Source organism: Schistocerca gregaria, chromosome 1, assembly GCF_023897955.1.
Source record: "Schistocerca gregaria isolate iqSchGreg1 chromosome 1, iqSchGreg1.2, whole genome shotgun sequence".
NCBI classification, from domain to species: domain Eukaryota; kingdom Metazoa; phylum Arthropoda; class Insecta; order Orthoptera; family Acrididae; genus Schistocerca; species Schistocerca gregaria.
This window is the reverse complement of record NC_064920.1, coordinates 505,975,039-505,994,203: the sequence shown is the minus strand read 5'-3', so window position 1 is coordinate 505,994,203 and position 19,165 is coordinate 505,975,039. Positions and strand designations below refer to the sequence as shown.

The window sequence follows — 19,165 nt, the reverse complement described above, 5'->3', positions numbered from 1 at the left end:
TGCGTAAATGTTAACGACCCGTACTCCCAGCACTGTGAGAGCCAGTCCCCGCGCTGACGGCAGGTACACCACGTCCTCGGCTACTATGCCACTACGTAGAAGTATCGCTGTTCCGCTGCCGCCGTCGGTAGTAGGTGTAATGTACGTATCGTACTCATAGAGGTCGGGGAAGCTCTCAACACATACTTCCTGCAGCAGAACGATGTCGACGTCTGACGCATGCAACATGTCTCGTAATAACTGCAATTTTACAGGCGTTCTGATCGTATTAATATTAATAGAGGCTGTTCGATATGCCTGCCGCTGTTCCTCAGTGCGTAAAGCGCACATGAACGCTTATGTTAATTTGTGTGCTGCTGCCCGGTGACCTGCTGTCTGTGCGTCAATCTGCATCTTCTGCGCGGTTAACATCCGGTGGACGCAGCACTCGCCATTGCGGGTGCGTCGTCAGTGTGTGGGTCAGCATCGGATTCGTCGGCCCAGTTACTGTGCTGGAGGTCCAGCTCCCGTCGCGTCTCTCCGGTCGGGCTGACCGAAGGCGGTGGCGTTGCTGCGGTGGGTGGAGGGTCTCCTTCCGTCGGCTTTCCGTCCGGTGTGTCTGTATTCAACTCCTGTCTAGCGTGATTGGCGTCGTACTGCTGTGTGGGGGGTAGAACCTCCCGTTGCGCCTCCGGATGCACTGTATCGACGTTACACCCAAGATCGTCTGACATGGACTGCAGTAAGCAGGTATCCGACGGCGCTAGCCGTCGTTTCTTGTGGCGCTTCGGCGACCGTTGTTTGCGCGTGTGCGCCTCCGTATCCGAGTGCGGAAGTGACTCCCGGTGCTCAGGGACGAAAGCAGCTGTCGGCACAACCGCAGGATCAATTTCCATATCTCCTACCGATCCTTTCCGCTCGGTTAAGGGCGTCGTCGGCGCCGGAGCGGCAGAAGTGTGCGTCGTTTCGTCACTGGAGGCGGTCTGTGCTGCAGTCAGTTGCCGTAAACTGTCAGGATTCTGTACCTGGTCATTCTTCGGGATGGGATCTGTTCGGAATGCGTCCGCATACGTTAGTGGCAGCGGCGTCAACGTGGACGTAGGTACAGGTTCGCCATTTGGAACTTGCACTATCCTCCGCTGCATACATTCGGAACGCACGTGGCCCTCTTTCCCGCATCCTGAGCATGTTTTGGGTTGTCCATCGTAGATGACTATAGCTCTGCATCCGCCGATGAACAAGTACGAGGGTACATTTTGTGTCAGTTCTATTCTGATTTGACGCACCCCATTCAGAACGGGGTAAGTCGTGAAGTTGGACCATTTTTCTTGAACGTGGCTGAGCACTCTTCCATACGGGCGTAAGGCGTCAATGACCAAGTCAGACGGAACCTCGAAGGGAAGTTCGAAAATGCGTATGTTTCGTAAGCCCAGTCCTGCATGATCAATAGTTACTTCTCCAACATGTCCATCAGAGTGACGAAATTTGAGTCCATGTTTAGTATCTCGGATGATTCTGTCACATACTGCATCGTTAATCAGCTTGACGTAAACGACACTGCTCACTATGGAGAGGTGGATTCCGATAAGTTCGTTGTAGTCAAGTTTAACTTCGTCTCGTAGGAACCTTTCTATTTCGTAGGCTTTCGGTCTCGCATATACGTTCGAAAAACTAATCTTGAGAGTCGACTTTCGGTATGCATGTGCCATTCTGTATCGAGTCGTCTAAACGCGCGAGTACTCCGAAGAGGTAAACAACTGCGCGAGCGCGAACTACTCCGGCAGGGACGTAAACAGACGTCCGTGCCGTAGCACTGCCGAAGGCAGACTGTCTGAGCTACCCAAGCACGACTCACGCCCCGTCCTCACAGCTTCAATTCTGCCGGTACCTCGTCTCCTACCTTCCAAACTTCGCAAAAGCTCTCCTGCGAACCTTGCAGAACTAGCACTCCTGGAAGAAAGGATATTGGGGAGACATGGCTTAGCCACAGCCTTGGGGTTGTTTCTAGAATGAAATTTTCACTCTACAGCGGAATGTGCGCTGATATGAAACTTCCTGGCAGATTAGAACTGTGTGTCGGACCGAGACTCGAACTCGGGACCTTTGCCTTTCGCGGGCAAGTTCTCTACCGACTGAGTTCTGCAAAGTTCGCAGGAGAGCTTCTGCGAAGTTTGGAAGGTAGGAGACGAGGTACTGGCAGAATTGAAGCTGTGAGGACGGGGCGTGAGTCGTGCTTGGGTAGCTCAGTTCGAGTCTCAGTCCGGCACACAGTTTTAATCTGCCAGCAAGTTTCAAGGTAGGTAATTCCTTTGTGTCTAATCCTTTTTGAGGTCGGAAATGTCTGCTGGGGACCACTGTGGAACACGGCAGAACGTCTGCAAGCATGTACAGACATGTGCTTCGGAGAAGGAACGGCGAAACAGCGCTGAATGGACACTGCTGTGCTATTACTGCCGGCGCGTGAGTGCTTTGTGGCCTCCACGTCGCGCAGCTGATTGGGCTATTGAGGTGTGACGCGACGGCGCCCCCTCGCCTCTGTGCGATTACCTGCGCGGGGCATCGGGACACACGGGAGCCGGCGAGCTTCCGCGGGGTCGGCGACTCACGCAGGCGGCGGGAGGTCGGGAACCCTAAACCACGACATTTAATGCCGCGGCCGGCCAGCCACGTCTGCCGTGTTTTCTGGGGGCCCTGGCGGCTAGATTTCCTATCGCGTATCCCCGAGCACGGGCCGCTGGCCTTGCGCCGTAAATGCAGTCCGAAGTAGTACTCGGAGATCTCTGATAAAGACGCCATGTCGTATTACTCGGTACATACGACCTCTAGCTTCTTGTCTCTGTTTGCTGCGGTTCCCACGAAACGGCAGAGGCTACAAGAACGGTCATTACATTACAGCCGGCGCTGTCACTTGCCGAGATAAGCATCGCAGCTACTTTCCCTCCAGCCAGCTGTTGGTGTGTTTGTGAGACGACATACGACGCAAAATAACGGTGGCCCTAATGGTTATGTACTTATTAACACTGCCACATCTCAATACAGACCTCGGCACGCGGTATGTAACGCTGGAAACTTCACCAGTTACAACGTAAACTATTACTATTATTATTACTATCATCATTTCATCGGTATGCATGCAACAGCATGCGCTACGTAATATTTTCCAAAACACCGCGCACAAAAACGCTATTATATCGGGCCTCATACCTAGGTTTATATTGGTGATTGAAAGGTAGGGTCAAGTGCTTTGGATAGCCCTTGGGCTTGGAACCATTTGTGTAGTCAACAGTAGGACAGTCTTAACGTAACTATCATACAGTACAGAGACGCAGTTTGCCGCGCGGTATTAGCCGAGCGGTCTGGGGCGCTGCAGTCACGGTCACTGCGGCTGATCCCGGCGGAGGTTCGAGTCCTCCTTCGGGCACGGGTGTGTGTGTTTGTTCTTACGATAATTTAGGTTAAGTAGTGTGTAAGCTTAGGGACTGATGACCTTAGCAGTTAAGTCCCATACGATTCCACACACATGTGAACTTTTCTTTTTTTTTAAGAGTCGCGCTTGTAATACTACACACACTTCCTGCAGCATAGACAAATGCAGCAAATCCGTTATTTGCGTTAGATTCTGTCTACTGTGCTCTTTATATAAGGGGATTTTGGTGGTACCATTTAGTTCACGGGAAATTCCTGAGAAAACTATAAAAATATGATTTTTGGGTACCAAAACCGAGCCACTGATTCCAAAACGGTTATGCACTGCAAATGGCTGATATTTTTACGATGTATTCCACGGATCCAGATCTCGAACAACCTTAAGAATTTTCTGTATGTTTTTATCCCTTTACTAAATAATTTACCGTACTTGTATACTTAAAATAGATACGTAAAATCCGGTGTGAGGCGAAACAAAACAATAAATAACTGCAGGAAATTGCTCAGATTTTAATGTTACATTCCCGTTTCAAAAATGTTTATCCAGTATCGAGAAACACCCCAAAAACATGCTTTCTGAATACCAAAGCCGAGCCGCGGTTTCCAAGAAGGCTATGAACAGCAAATGACTGTAATTTTTGCGATATATACCTAAGACACCGATCTCGAACAATGTTGAAAATTTTCTTGATATCTCTATTCATTTCATATATGTAGAGGTTCAAAGTAAGTCTATTTTTACACCTAAAATTCGCTGTGAGGCGAAAACGTAATTTATAAAGTGACATAGAACGGAGAAATACACTCCTGGAAATTGAAATAAGAACACCGTGAATTCATTGTCCCAGGAAGGGGAAACTTTATTGACACATTCCTGGGGTCAGATACATCACATGATCACACTGACAGAACCACAGGCGCATAGACACAGGCAACAGAGCATGCACAATGTCGGCACTAGTACTGTGTATATCCACCTTTCGCAGCAATGCAGGCTGCTATTCTCCCATGGAGACGATCGCAGAGATGCTGGATGTAGTCCTGTAGAACGGCTTGCCATGCCATTTCCACCTGGCGCCTCAATTGGACCAGCGTTCGTGCTGGAGGTGCAGACCGCGTGAGACGACGCTTCATCCAGTCCCAAACATGCTCAATGGGGGACAGATCCGGAGATCTTGCTGGCCAGGGTGGTTGACTTACACCTTCTAGAGCACGTTGGGTGACACGGGATACATGCGGACGTGCATTGTCCTGTTGGAACAGCAAGTTCCCTTACCAGTCTAGGAATGGTAGAACGATGGGTTCGATGACGGTTTGGATGTACCGTCCACTATTCAGTGTCCCCTCGACGATCACCAGACGTGTACGGCCAGTGTAGGAGATCGCTCCCCACACCATGATGCCGGGTGTTGGCCCTGTGTGCCTCGGTCGTATGCAGTCCTGATTGTGGCGCTCACCTGCACGGCGCCAAACACGCATACGACCATCATTGGCACCAAGGCAGAAACGACTCTCATCGCTGAAGAGGACACGTCTCCATTCGTCCCTCCATTCACGCCTGTCGCGACACCACTGGAGGCTGGCTGCACGATGTTGGGGCGTGAGCGGAAGACGGCCTAACGGTGTGCGGGACCGTAGCCCAGCTTCATGGAGACGGTTGCGAATGGTCCTCGCCGATACCCCAGGAGCAACAGTGTCCCTAATTTGCTGGGAAGTGGCGGTGCGGTCTCCTACGGCACTGCGTAGCATCCTACGGTCTTGGCGTGCATCCGTGCGTCGCTGCGGTCCGGTCCCAGGTCGACGGGCACGTGCACCTTCCGCCGACCACTGGCGACAACATCGATGTACTGTGGAGACCTCACGCCCCACGTGTTGAGCAATTCGGCGGTACGTCCACCCGGCCTCCCGCATGCCCACTATACGCCCTCGCTCAAAGTCCGTCAACTGCACATACGGTTCACGTCCACGCTGTCGCGGCATGCTACCAGTGTTAAAGACTGCGATGGAGCTCCGTATGCCACGGCAAACTGGCTGACACTGACGGCGGCGGTGCACAAATGCTGCGCAGCTAGCGCCATTCGACGGCCAACACCGCGGTTCCTGGTGTGTCCGCTGTGCCGTGCGTGTGACCATTGCTTGTACAGCCCTCTCGCAGTGTCCGGAGCAAGTATGGTGGGTCTGACACACCGGTGTCAATGTGTTCTTTATTCCATTTCCAGGAGTGTATGTTGTAAAGTGTCTCCGTGGAAGCACATGAAAATTTTTTTGCACACAAAATCCGATCTGAAAAATAGAATGATATAGTTTTACGTTACTTCAATTTCACGTAAGTAAACCATCAAGATTTTACTGACTATAAAGTTCTTTTCATTTGAGTGACACGCCCTGCTATAGCAGGAAAAAGAAGGGAATGAGCAGAAAAGTGCCCCTACGGAGCACAAAAAAACAAATATTCACCTATTTATTAAAAGACTCTGACTGAAACGTGGGATACCAGCTGGTTTATTCTATCTTCCTCAGCATCTTTAAAAAAAAATCCCAAAATTTTTAGCATGCAAGGAGAGAGTAAGAGTAAGAAAGAGATGAAAGGGTAATAAATACTGGAAGACAGTAGACAGTGATGGCAGTGGAATAGAGAAGAAAAAGTAATAAAAACTGGAAGATAGTAGACAGTGGTTGTGGTATAGAAAGAGCGAAGGAGACAGTGGCTGTATGAGAGACAGACCAGTGGCAGTGGAACAAAGTTGATAGTGATGGAACAGAATTAGGAAAAGGGTGAAGGAGTCAGTGCCGATGGTGAGGAATAAAGAGAAAGAGAAAGTGGAAGTGAGTGAGAGCCAGAGAGTCTATGACAACGACAACGAGGAAAAGAGATAATGAAAGTGAGAAGAGACAGCAGCAGTCGGAAGCAATGAATGAGAAGACAGCAGTAAAGAGGCAGACAGTGAGAGCGAGAGAAGACAATAGTAGTAGGGCAGAAAGAAGTAAACTGTGGCTGTAAGGCAGGAAACAGTAACGAAACTTCCTGGCAGATTAAAACTGTGTGCCGGACCCAGACTTGAACTCGGGACCTTTGCCCTTCGTGGACAAGTGCTCTACCAATTGAGCAACCCAAGCACGACTCACAACCCGTCCTCTCAGCTTCAATTCTGCCAGTACCTCGTCTCCTACCTTCCAAACTTCACAGAAGCTCTTTTGCGAGCCTGCAGAACTAGGACTCCTGGAAGAAAGGATACTGCAGAGACAGGGCTTGGCCACAGCCTGGGGAATGTTTCCAGAATGAGATTTTCACTCTGCAGCGAAGTGTGCGCTGATGTGAAACTTCCTGGCAGGTTCAGGAGACAGTAACGGTTAGAGAGACAGAAACAGATTCTGACAATGAGTTTGGCTGAATGAGTGAGTGAGATGTGGGAGTGGACAGGTACGAACGACTTGCGTGAGCAAGTTACAGTTGGGGGAGGGGGGGGGGGGGGGCGTTGTGGGAGTGAGAGGACAGTTGCATGTTAAAAAGACTGCAATTTTTTCGAATGCCAAAATTTCAGGGAAATTTTTTAACGTTGTTGAGGAAGGTAAAATGAGGCATTTGGTACCCCACTTTTCAGTCAGTCTTTTAATAAACAGGAGCATATTCGTCTTTTTGTGCTACAGTAGGAGCATTTTTCCGCTGATTATTTTATTATTATTACTATTCCGAGAATGGAACTTTCTCTCTTCGATGGGGGGGAGGGGGGGTGCACCGTTTGAGGACTTTCTGGCAGATGTAGGCACGATTCATTAATTCGCACCCATAGCTTCAGTACCGCCAGTAGGGTGCTTGCAAAATAGTGTAGTCCATATCTGTGCAACCAGTGTGGTAGGGTAGGGGGCGGTGGTTGTGGGGGAAGAAGGAATCACCGTTTTGAACGTCCACTGAGTAGTAGGGGAGCGCACACAAATGCATAGCTCACATAACTTGTAAGCTATACCTAACAAGTCCGCAAACGATCGTACTCACGGGTTACGTCAGTGTGACCATTAATTCGGAAATATAGACGTTCAGAGTCAGTAGTTTCTCACTAGAGTAGCGAAAACGAAATAAGCACTTAAACAATGGGTCTACTAAAGCATACCAAGTCCGACCACACATTGCCACAAGAAAATCTCTTACAACGAAAAGGGAAAAATGGTGAAGTAAACTCTGTCGCTTCTTACTATGACGACAAGATAAAATGAACATACGTCACGTGTAAATTATTAGTCCCCTGACAACCCGTTTACAACCTGTTTGGCAGTCTGTCCTAAAATTAAAAGCCGGCTGGAGTGGCCGAGCTGTTCTAGGCGCTACAGTCTGGAACCGCGCGACCGCTACGGTCGCAGTTTCGAATCCTGCATCGGGCATGGATGTGTTTGATGTCCTTAGGTTAGTTAGGTTTCAGTAGTTCTAAGTTCTGGGGGACTGATGACCTCAGAAGTTAAGTCCCATAGTGCTCAGAGCCAAACCTAAAATTAAAACTTTCTTCTCTTTATTCCGTGTCTTTCCGAAGCAGTGAGGCTTTGGGAGAAGCAGACCGAAAGAAAAGAAGATCCGGTAATTTGTTGACAGAAGGAGAAGCAATATGACTGCAGGAATGCAGCAGCTCTCAGTTCCTGCCAGAGGCCGCTAACGCCGCTCCGTATCTTTGTGTTCACAGGCGAGGCCAAGAGGCGGCACTCGTGGTCCAGCGACTGCGATTTCCAGCTGGTGGCCGGGGCGACTCTGCAGCCTCGCGCCCTCTCCACGTGGTACCTCACCGCAACGGTACGTTGTCTCTCCAGCTCTTACATCATCCGTTAAGTTTCACCATGGAGACCAGAAACTCCATTTTTCGGTCACCTTGCAGGTGAACCGACTGTCCAGTCACTCGGGAGGACTGGTTGGACGCGGCCCACCACGAATTTCTCTCCTCCCTCAACCTCTAAATCTGAGTAGCACTTGCAACTCAATTATTTGCTGTCCTCCTCTGCAGTTCTTACCCTCTACAGCTTTCTCTATTACCGTGGCGATTATTCCCTGATGCCTCAACACATGTCCTCTCAACGTGTCCCTTCTTCTTGGCAGTGTTTTCCATACGTTCCTTTTTTCACCGCTTCTGCAGCGAACATCCTCATTTCTTATAAGTCCATTCTTCTGTAGCACAAAATCTTAAACGATTCGACACTCTACTCTTCCAATATTCCTCCGTCCATGATTAACTGCCTTATATTCTGTGCAACAAACGTACTGTATCAGAAATTGCTTCCTAAAATTGAGGCCTAAATTTGATACCAGTAGACTTCTCTTGGCCAGGAACGCCCTCTTTGCCTGTGCGGCTATGCTTTTTATGTCCTTGCTTTGTCCATCATGGGTTATTTTGCTTCCAAGGCAGCAGAATTTCTTAACTTCGTGACCATCAATTTTGATGTTAACTTTCTTGCCATTCTCACTTCTGATACTTCTCATTACTTTTGCTTTTCTTGGTTTACTCTCATTCCATATTCTTTTCTCATTCAACAGATCCTGTAATTCTTAAAAATGGTACAAATGGCTCTGAGCACTATGGGGCTTAAATTCTGAGGTCATCAGCCCCCTAGAACTTAGAACTGCTTAAACCTAACTAACCTAAGGACATCACACACATCCATGCCCGAGGCAGGATTCGAACCTGCGGCCGTAGCTGTCGCGCGGTGCCAGACTGTAGCGCCTAGAACCGCTCGGCCACCTCGGCCGACTGTAATTCTTTGTCACTTTCACTGAGGACAGACATATAATCAGCGAATCTTGTCTTTGATAACATTTCACCCATAATTTCAGTATCACTGTAGAACCTTTCTTTTGTAGCCGGCCGCTATGGACGAGCGGTTCTAGGCGCTTCAGTCTGGAACCTCGCGACCGCTACAGTCGCAGGTTCGAATCCTGCCTCGTGCATAGATGTGTGTGATGTCCTTAGGTTAGTTTGGTTTAAGTGGTTCTAAATTCTAGGGGACTGATGACCTCAGATGTTCAGTCCCGTAGTGCTCAGAGCCATTTGACCCATTTGAACCTTTCTTTTATTTCCTTGATGACTTCTTCGATGTGCAGAACCAGCAATAGGGGCGAAAGACGACATTACTGCCTTATACTCTTTCCAGTCCGAGCACTTCATTCTTGATCTTCAAATCCTATTGCTCCCTCTTAGTTCTTCTACATATTGTATATCTTCCTCCTTTTCCTATAGCTTGTTAAATTAGTTCTCAGAATTTTGAAAATCTTGCTCAATTTTTGTTCATCGAACGCTTTTTTCAGGTCGACAAATCCTACGAATGTGTCTGGATCTTTCTTCAGTCTTGTTTCCGTTATCGATCACAACGTCAGAACTGCTTCTCTGGCGCCTTTACCTTTCGTAAAACCAAACTGATTTCCTTTTCCATTCTTCAATATGTTCTTCGTGTTAGCATCTTGGATGCATGACCTGTTAAGCTGATTGTGCTATAGTTTTCGCACTTATCTGCCCTTGCTATCTTCGGAATTGTGTGGATATTTTTCCGAAAGTGTGGTGACACATTACCAATCTCTTAGATTCTACACTCCAACTTGGATAATCGATCGGCTGCCACTTCTGCCAATTATTTTAGAAATTCCAACGCATTGTTATCTATCCCTTCAACATTATTTGATCTCAAATCTTCCAAAGCGCTTTTAAATCGTGATTCTGAATGTGATTCCCCTATCTCTTGCCTGTCGACTTCTGTTTCTTCTTCTTTCACGTTATAAGTCCTCCCGCTAATAGAGGCCCTCAATGCACTTTTTCCACCTGTCTGCTCGTTCTTCTGCGATTGACGTGGTATTCCCGTTGGACTCTTCACGTTATCACCCTTGCTTTTAATTTGACTTTTCTATATGATGAGTCAGTTTTCCAACGATCATTTCTTTATCGATTTCTTCACATTTTTCCTGCAACCATTTCACCTTAACGGAATGAGATTTTCACTCTGCAGCGGAGTGTGCGCTGATATGAAACTTCCCGGCAGATTAAAACTGTGTGCCCGACCGAGACTCGAACTCGGGACCTTTGCCTTTCGCGGGCAAGGTAGGAGACGGATACTGGCAAAAGTAAAGCTGTGAGTACGGGGCCTGAGTCGTGCTTCGGTGGCTCAGATGGTAGAGCACTTGCCCGCGAAAGGCAAAGGTCCCGAGCTCGAGTCTCGGTCGGGCACACAGTTTTAATCTGCCAGGAAGTTTCATTTCACCTTAACTTCCAAGCACTTTCTATTTATTTCATTCCTAAGAGATTTATATCACTGTATTCCAATCTTTCTCTGTACGTTTTTGTATTTCCTTCTTTCGTCTATCATTTGAAGTATTTCTTCTGTTCCCCAAGGTTTCTTCAGAGTAACCTTTCTTGTACTTACGTTTGACTGTTCAACGTCTCTGATTCTCCTTTTTAGCGATGGCCACTCATCTTCAACTGAACTACCCAGTCTGATATTCCTTATCCCAGTGTTCACTTCCTTAGCAAACTCAGCTTTCCTCAGTTTTTGATTATCCCACTTCTTTCCACAATAATTTTTCCGAATGTTTCTCTTAAACTTCAGCCTACTCTTCACAATTACTGAATTTTGGCCTGAGTCTATATCTGCTCCTGCGTACGCCTTACGATAGCTGATATCGGAATCTGTCTCTGACCATGACGTAATCCAGACGGAATCTTACCGTGTCTCTAGCTCTTCTCCGAGTATATCTGCTCTTCCTGTGAATCTTAAACAAATTCTTCGCTATTAACATCTGAAATGTATTGCAGAACTCAAATACTCTCTCTCTTCTCACATTCTTAAGCCAACTCACATTCTCCTGCAACCCTTTGTTCTATTATTTCCTCTTAGATCGCGTTCCAATCCCTCATGGTCGCTAGATTTTCATATCCCTTTACATATTGAATTACCCGTTCAATATCTTCATATACTTCCCCTGTCTCTTCATCTTCTGCTTGCGACGTCGGCATATATACCTGAACTACCACTGCGGCGTTGGTTTGCTGTCGAATCTGATAAGAACAACTCTATCACTGAAGTTCACAGTAACTCGCTCCCTGTTCGATTTTCTATTCATAACGAAGTCTACTCGCGTTATAACATTCTTTGCTGCTGTTGGCATTACGCTACAATCTACTGACCGGAAATCCTTATCTTATCTTCATTTTACCTCCGTAACGCTATTATATCCAGATTGAGCCACTGCATTTCACTTTTTAGATTTCCTAGCGTTCAAACATCTGATATTCCATGCCCCAACTTGAAAAATGTTATATATTCGTTGATCATTCGATCTTTTTCTCATGGTCACCTCCCCCTTGCCAAGCCCGTCCCAGAGATCCGAACAGGGGATTAATTCGGAATCTTTTGCGGATGGAGAGATCATCATGTAAACTTTATCAGTTACAGCTCACACGTCCTGTGGATACACATTACGTTTCTTTAATGCAGAAGTATGCTCTGAACCTCTGTCTGCTCTTACGCCCTCTCTGACAAGACCGTTGGCAGAGCGATGATAACTTCTTATGCCGGATGTCTTCGGCCATCATCGCTGATATTTATTCAGAATTATGGCTAGGCTAGCCAGAAATATGGCTAGGTTCGAATCCGGAACCCATGTTGTTTGATAATCAATCAAAGAACCTACCCCCAACCTAAGGGTTCGATAGGAAACGGCGGAAATAACAATTGCAGAAATGGAGTTTTACGACTGCACGCCCGAAATCTAGTGTATTACTCAATGCTTCATGTCGTCCTTGTTGTAGTGTGGTTTGGAAGCTGCGGCTGCTTATGACACAAAAGATAAATTAAGCAACTATCTGTGTCAGTCTCCTTCTATTTTCTCACGCGACGCGTTTCGAGGGCTTACACCCCCATCTTCAGCTGGATCAGTGGACTGCAGTCAAAATGGTTCAAATGGCTCTGAGGTCATCAGTCCCCTAGAACTTAGAACTAACCTAAATAACCTAAGGACATCACACGCATCCGTGCCCAAGGTAGGATTCGAAGCTTCCAGGCGGTTCCAGACTGAAGCGCCTAGAACCGCTCGGCCACAACGGCCCGCGGACTACAGTCGTCTGCCTTTAGTTAATGTACAATCAGCACGTGATTTGTGATATAGCACTGGAATTATAAATTTTAGACAATACTAAAGCTACTTTCTGTGCTCATAAAGTGTTGCAGCAGAAATAACCCTGAGGGTTGTCGTAGATATACGAAACACCATCAACAGTCCAGATATTGCACAGATATAGAAATACGGCGCCTTGTAAGTCAGAGAGCATTCATTATCAGGTTTTGACAACATTGGTAATAATCTTATAACACTTCATAAACTAAATTTAGGCCACAAACTAAGAATATGAAGAATTCGAAATTTTTATTCACAACAGAAAACATTGGCAAAACATCGTTCACAATGACATAACTGAGACAATAATACCGAACTTTTTTAGAAGGTCCTCAAGCATATTTTTTACTAACCTCTGCTCTGGAGTGACCTAGATCATCAAAACAACTCTGAAATTACCAAACCGACACATTAACGAATAAATATGCTGAAGTATAGGTTTATAGACCGCTCTTTTTTGTATTTGTAGTAATTACATTTTTAAATGAAAAGTATGTAAGGATTTGAACACTTCTTTGTATGTTACATGAATCTTTGATTCACAGAGTAAGCTGGTAACGAATGCTCTCTTGAATTACAAGGCATTGTGTCTGTACATCTGTACACTTTCTGGACTATTTATGTATTTGTTACGTGTTTGTGTGATATCTAAAGACGACAATGTTTATTTATAACGGTCGTCATTGTTATTACAGCTGCAACGTCATGTAAGTAGCTTTACTATTGCTTAAAGTGTCGAATTCCAATGCCTTATTACGTTAACAAGTGCTGATTAGACTATTTGGAGGGAAATGAAACTCGAAACATGCAAATGGCTCCAACCAGCAGACAAAAATGCTCTGTAAGCCTTCGAAACGCGTCGTGGGAAGAAATAAAAAATGACTGTCACAAATAATTGTTTACTTTATCCCTCACACCGAAGAGTCAAAGAAACTGGTACACCTGCCAAATATCGTGTAGGGCCCCCGCAAGCACACACAAGTGACGCGCTTATATTAGTTTGCTGCATAAGTACGAAGCGTTTCTTTTTCCCATGTTAGCATTCCGGTTGCTATGGGTTTATTTAGCGATTGCATATTTTGCTTCCAGCTCACTGTTGCTATTTTGAGATAGTGAGCGGGACTATGAACGTAACAAAATGGAGAGCGAAATGGAGAAAACGCAACATATACGACATATTCTTGTGTTTGAATTCAATAGAGGGGAGGCAGTAGCGGAGGCAGTCGGAAACATTTCCGCCGTGTGTGGGGATAATGCCATTGGACAGAACACGACGAGAAAATGGGAAAATAGTTTTCTCCTTCTAGGGAGCATCGTTCAACATTAATGGCTCTCCACGTTAAGGAAGACCTTCGAAGCTTGATGAAAAACGCATTAACCCACAACGATGCACGTCAGTGTACTCGAGAACGTGATGAACTGAGGTCATTTCACCATCGTGCGACATTTGCATTCGGTGGAGACGTTCCAGAATCAGGTGTATAGGTACCCCGTGCTCTAAGCCAAAATCACAAAAATCAGAGGGGGCCATGTGTTCATCTCTGCATACTCGTCTTCACACCGACCATTCATATCCAGTACCGTTACTGGTAACGAGAAATGGTTTCTTTATGCTAACGTAAGGGAAAGGAAGGGAACGGTGGAGCTCAAACAAAGCACCAGTTCCCCATACAAAGACCTGCACCCATTCGCAGAAGGTAACTAATGCATCTGGTGGAACAGAGACGGTCCGGTATACTACGAATTGCTTCCCCAAGATGTAACCATCACTGCTGACATCTGTTGTCAACTGGGATGCCTTGCAGGTGGAATCCAAGAACCACGGCCAGGAAGACTGAATGAAGTGATTCTACTCCACGATAACGCTCGTGCGCATTCTACTAGACAGACCGTACACAAGTAAGGTTGGGAAGCCATTCTGCACCCACCTTATTAACCTTCTCTTGCGCCCTGATATTTTCACCTTCTCCTATCTCTACTGAACAACCTTCAAGGAACTTCCTTTCCGAGTGAAAATGCGCCCCGAACATGGCTCGATGGGTTATTCGCCTCAAAACCACGTGTTTTCTAAGTAGCGGCATCGGAATGTTATCCAATTGTTGACAGAATGCTGTAAATAGTGATGGAGAATATATTATTGATAAATAAAGTATCTGTTATGTGTATCTATGGTATTTATTTAACTCATGGAAAAACGATACGAAATTTTGCACTAACCAAATAAAAAGCTGATACTCACCATGCTTGAGGTGGATGAGATTCTAACGTGGAACGCAACATTATCCGTTCGGATAACAGAAAAGAAGGCGCTGAATTTCCCACACGCTTTTCTGGACAGCTTATTAGTAACTGAAGGCAGCACCATAGATAAGCATTTGGGTTCAAAAGCGCGATTTATTTCGGAGAAACAGACGCTTTGTTGCTCGCGAATGTGCCTCTTGCGAACTGGACAGAGTAGCAACTGAAGAGCCAAAGGAGCTGGTACTCCTGCGTAATCTCGTGTAGGGCCGCCCCGAGCACACAGAAGTACTGCATCACGATGTGGCATGGACTTTACTAATGTCTGAGGTAGTGCTCGAGGGAACTGACACGATGAATCCTGCATGGCTGTCCATATATCCGTAAGAGCAAGAGGGGGATGGAGATCTCTTCTGAACAGCACCTTGCAAGGCATCCCAGATGTGCTAAAACTGTTCTTGTCTGAGGAGTTTGATGGCCAGAGGAAGTTTTTAAATCAGAAGAGTATTCCTGAATCCACTTTGTAGCAGTTCTGGACGTGTGGGGTGTCGCAATTTCCTGCTTGAATAGCCAAAATACGTCGGAATGCACAATGGACATGAATGGATGCAGGTTATCAGACAGGATGCTTACGTACGTGTCATCTGTCAGAGTAGTATTTAGACGTATCAGGGATCTCATATCACTCCAACTGCACAAACCCCACACCATTACAGAGACTCCAGCAGTTCGAACAATCCACTGCTGACATAACCGTACACGTCCATCCCCTCGATACAATTTGAAACGAGACTCGTCCGACCAGGCAACATGTTTACAGTCATCAACAGTCCAATGTTGGTGTCGACGGACCCAGGAGAGACGTGCATTCATCAAGGGTATACGAGTGGGTCTCCGGCTCCGAAAGCCCATATCGATTTTTCTTTGAATGGTTCGAGCGCCGACACTTGTTGATGGCTCAGCATTGAAATCTGAATAAATTTACGAAAGGGTTGCACTTCTGTCATGTTGAATGATTCTCTTCAGTCGTCGTTGGTCACATTCTTGCAGGATCCTTTTCCGGCCGCAGTGATGTCGGAGATTTGGTGTTTTACCATGTTTCTAATATTCACGGAACACTCATCAAATGCTTGTACGGGAAAATTCCTACTTCATCGCTACCTTGGAGATGCTGTGTCCCATCTCCAGTGCAGCGACTGTAACACCACGTTCAAACTCACTTAAATCTTGATAACCTGCCTTTGTAGCAGCAGTAATAGATCTAACAACTGCGCCAGACACTATTTGTCTCATATAGGCATTGCCGACAACAACGCCGTATTCTGCCTGTTTACATGTCTCTGTATTTGAATACGCATGCTTATACCCCCCATGAATCATGGACCTTGCCGTTAGTGGGGAGGCTAGCGTGCCTCAACGATACAGAAAGCCGTACAGTACGTGCAATCACAACGGAGTGATATCTGTGGAGAGGCCAGACAAACGTGTGGTTCCTGAAGAGGGGTAGCAGCCTTTTCAGTAGTTGCAGGGGCAACAGTCTGGATGATTGACTGATCTGGCCTTGTAACACTAACCAAAACGGCCTTGCTGTTGTGGTACTGCGAACGGCTGAAAGCAAGGGGAAACTACAACCGCAATTTTTCCCGAGGGCATGCAGCTTTACTGTATGATTAAATGATGATGTCATCCTCTTGGGTAAAATATTCCGGAGGTAAAATAGTCCCCCATTCGGATCTCCGTGCGGGGACTACTCAAGAGGACGTCGTTATCAGGAGATCCGTTCTACGGATCGGAGTGTGGAATGTCAGATCCCTTTATCGGGCAGGTAGGTTAGAAAATGGATGGGTTAATTCCAAAATTAAAAATCGCAAATAATGATTATAGTATTACAATCGCAAAATAAATAGTTCGTTTTTCTTTGATTTTTATTTTGAAACTTTTTGAGGAATCATCTCTCTGTCGGGATAGTTATCATGCTTAAAATCAGAGTCAGTATCAAATTTCTAGAAAATTTTCACGTTCGTCATCAGGGAAATATAAAAGCTCAAGGGCGTCCGCCGACCCTTGTGGCCGAACGGTTCTAGGCGCTTCAGCCTGAAACCGCGCGACAGCTACGGTCGCAGGTTCGAATCCTGCCTCGGGCATGGATGTGTGTGATGTCTTTAGGTTAGTTAGGTTTAAGTAGTTCTAAGTTCTAGGGGACTGATGACCTCAGATGTTAAGTCCCATAGTGCTCAGAGCCATTTGAGCCATTTTTTTTTTCTATGGCGTCCATTGGCAAATTTTTACTTTTTTCCGGTTTCATTTTTCTGAGGTCACAACAAAGAGGATCCGAAGATACTAGGAGTCAAATAAATACATCTTCCATTGAACTGATGAGTGAATATTTCCTGAAAACACTCCTTGATATTTTTCGATATCTTCATTTCTAGCTTCCTGCATCACTGATCCTATTATGTGAGCACCGTGCATTAAGACAGTATGAACTGACATAGTCATGTAGTAGAAGGGATACTTATCTATGCACATTTAAGAAGCATTATGATGATATTTTCGAAATTTTTCGATTTCACCTTATAGCCACATGACATGACCTGCAAGCTAACGTGAAATCGTTGAATGAATTTTTCATCCAACCCCAGGATTTGAGCATGGTTTTAAAAAAAACGACGAGCAGTATTGCCGTCATTGGAGTTCTTATATCATACCTTTGGACGATCAAAATTATTTTTGAATAGTTTTTTCCGTGTCTCAAAACGCTTTTTATTATCCGTTAATCGTGATTACCATTATGTCCAAGGTGAAATAAATACTCAAAGCGTGTAACGTTAATAATCAGTAACATATATTGGCAACATTGATCACTATATTATTAACAAAATCAACACTATTAAATGGTTTTGACGTTGCTCCATTCAAGTAGCAGTGCAAAGATAATGTACTATGTGAGGCATTACAGAAGTTCCCATCAATCCTTGTGAAAACCCTTTCCTTCCCATACGATTTGAAATTGACGTAGAGCCGCAATTTGGCCTTCAATATATTTCTTCTGGTTTAAAGTAAATGTTACACTTTCATCTAAAAATTGTAGCCTTATACACTATGTGATCAAAAGTATCAGGACACCTGACTGAACATGCTGGCCTCCGTCAGTAATGCTGGAATTCAATATGATGTTGGCCCATCCTTAACCTTTATGTCAGCTTCCATTCTCGCAGCCATACGTTCAATCAGGTGCTCGAAGGTTTCCTGGGGAATGGCAGCCCATTCTTTACGGAGTGCTGCACTGAGGAGAGGTATCGTCGTCCCTCGGTGAGGCTTGGTACGAAGTCGGCGTTCCAAAACATCCCAGAGGTGTTCTGTAGACTTCAGGTCAGGATACTGTGCAGGCCAGTCCGTTACAGGGATGTTATTGTCTTGTGAACACTCCGCCACAGGCTATGTATTATGAACAAGTGCTCGAGCGTATTAAAAGATGCAATCGCCATCCCCAAATTGCTCTCAACAGTGGGAAGCAAGAAGGTGCTTGAAACATCAATGTACCCCTGGGCTGTGATAGTGCTACGTAAAACAACAATGGGTGCAAGCCCCCTCCATGAACATCACGACTATTCCATAACACCACCGCCTCCGAATTTTAATGTTGGCACTACATACGCTGGCAAGTGACGTTCATCGGGAATTCGCCGTACCCAGACCCTGCCATTGGATCGCCACATTGTGTACCGTGATTCTTCACTCCGCACAACTTATTTCCACTGTTCAATCGTCCAATGTTTACGATCCTTACACCAAGAGAGCCATCGTTTGGCATTTACCGGCGTGATGTGTGGCTTATGAGCAGCCGCTCAACTATGAAATCCAAGTTTTGTCACTTCCCGCCTAACTGTCATAGTACTTGCAGTGGATGCTGATGCAGTGTGGAATTCCTGTGTGATGGTCTGGGTAGATGTCTGCCTATGACACATTACGACCCTCTTCAACTGTCGGCGGTCTGTCAGTCAACAGATGAGGTCGACCTCTGCGCTTTGTACTGCACGAGTTCCTTCACGTTTCCACTTCAATATCACATCGAAAACAGTGGACCTAGGGATGTTTTAGGAGTGTGCAGTGACACTCAATCAGATGACGACGTTTAAAGTACGGGGCGTCCCATTCTGCTCTCTCACGAGGTCGTTGATATGGAGTAACTGGCAGCACAACGCACCTAATATGAAATCGTATGTTTTGGCGGTGTCCGGATACTTTTGATCACATAGTGTAGGTCTACTGTAACGCGACGATGAAGGCGCTGGCATTTTTCATGTCACTACTTATTTTTTGTAAGAAATTCTCTTTGGGTACTAGATGCAATGGAACCAATGAAGCTATAAAAACATTAACGTC

At 46.0% G+C, this 19,165-nt stretch overlaps 1 protein-coding gene across 1 annotated transcript in view; it reads left to right on the top strand.

Moving 5' to 3' along the window:
• The window catches only part of LOC126354433 (uncharacterized), a 999,849-nt gene that overhangs the window by 870,835 nt on the left and 109,849 nt on the right, over positions 1-19,165 (top strand). Inside the window, exon 3 of the mRNA XM_050004105.1 lies at positions 8,076-8,182. Within this exon, the coding sequence (XP_049860062.1) occupies positions 8,076-8,182 (107 nt within the window). The remainder of the gene's footprint in view (positions 1-8,075; positions 8,183-19,165) is intronic.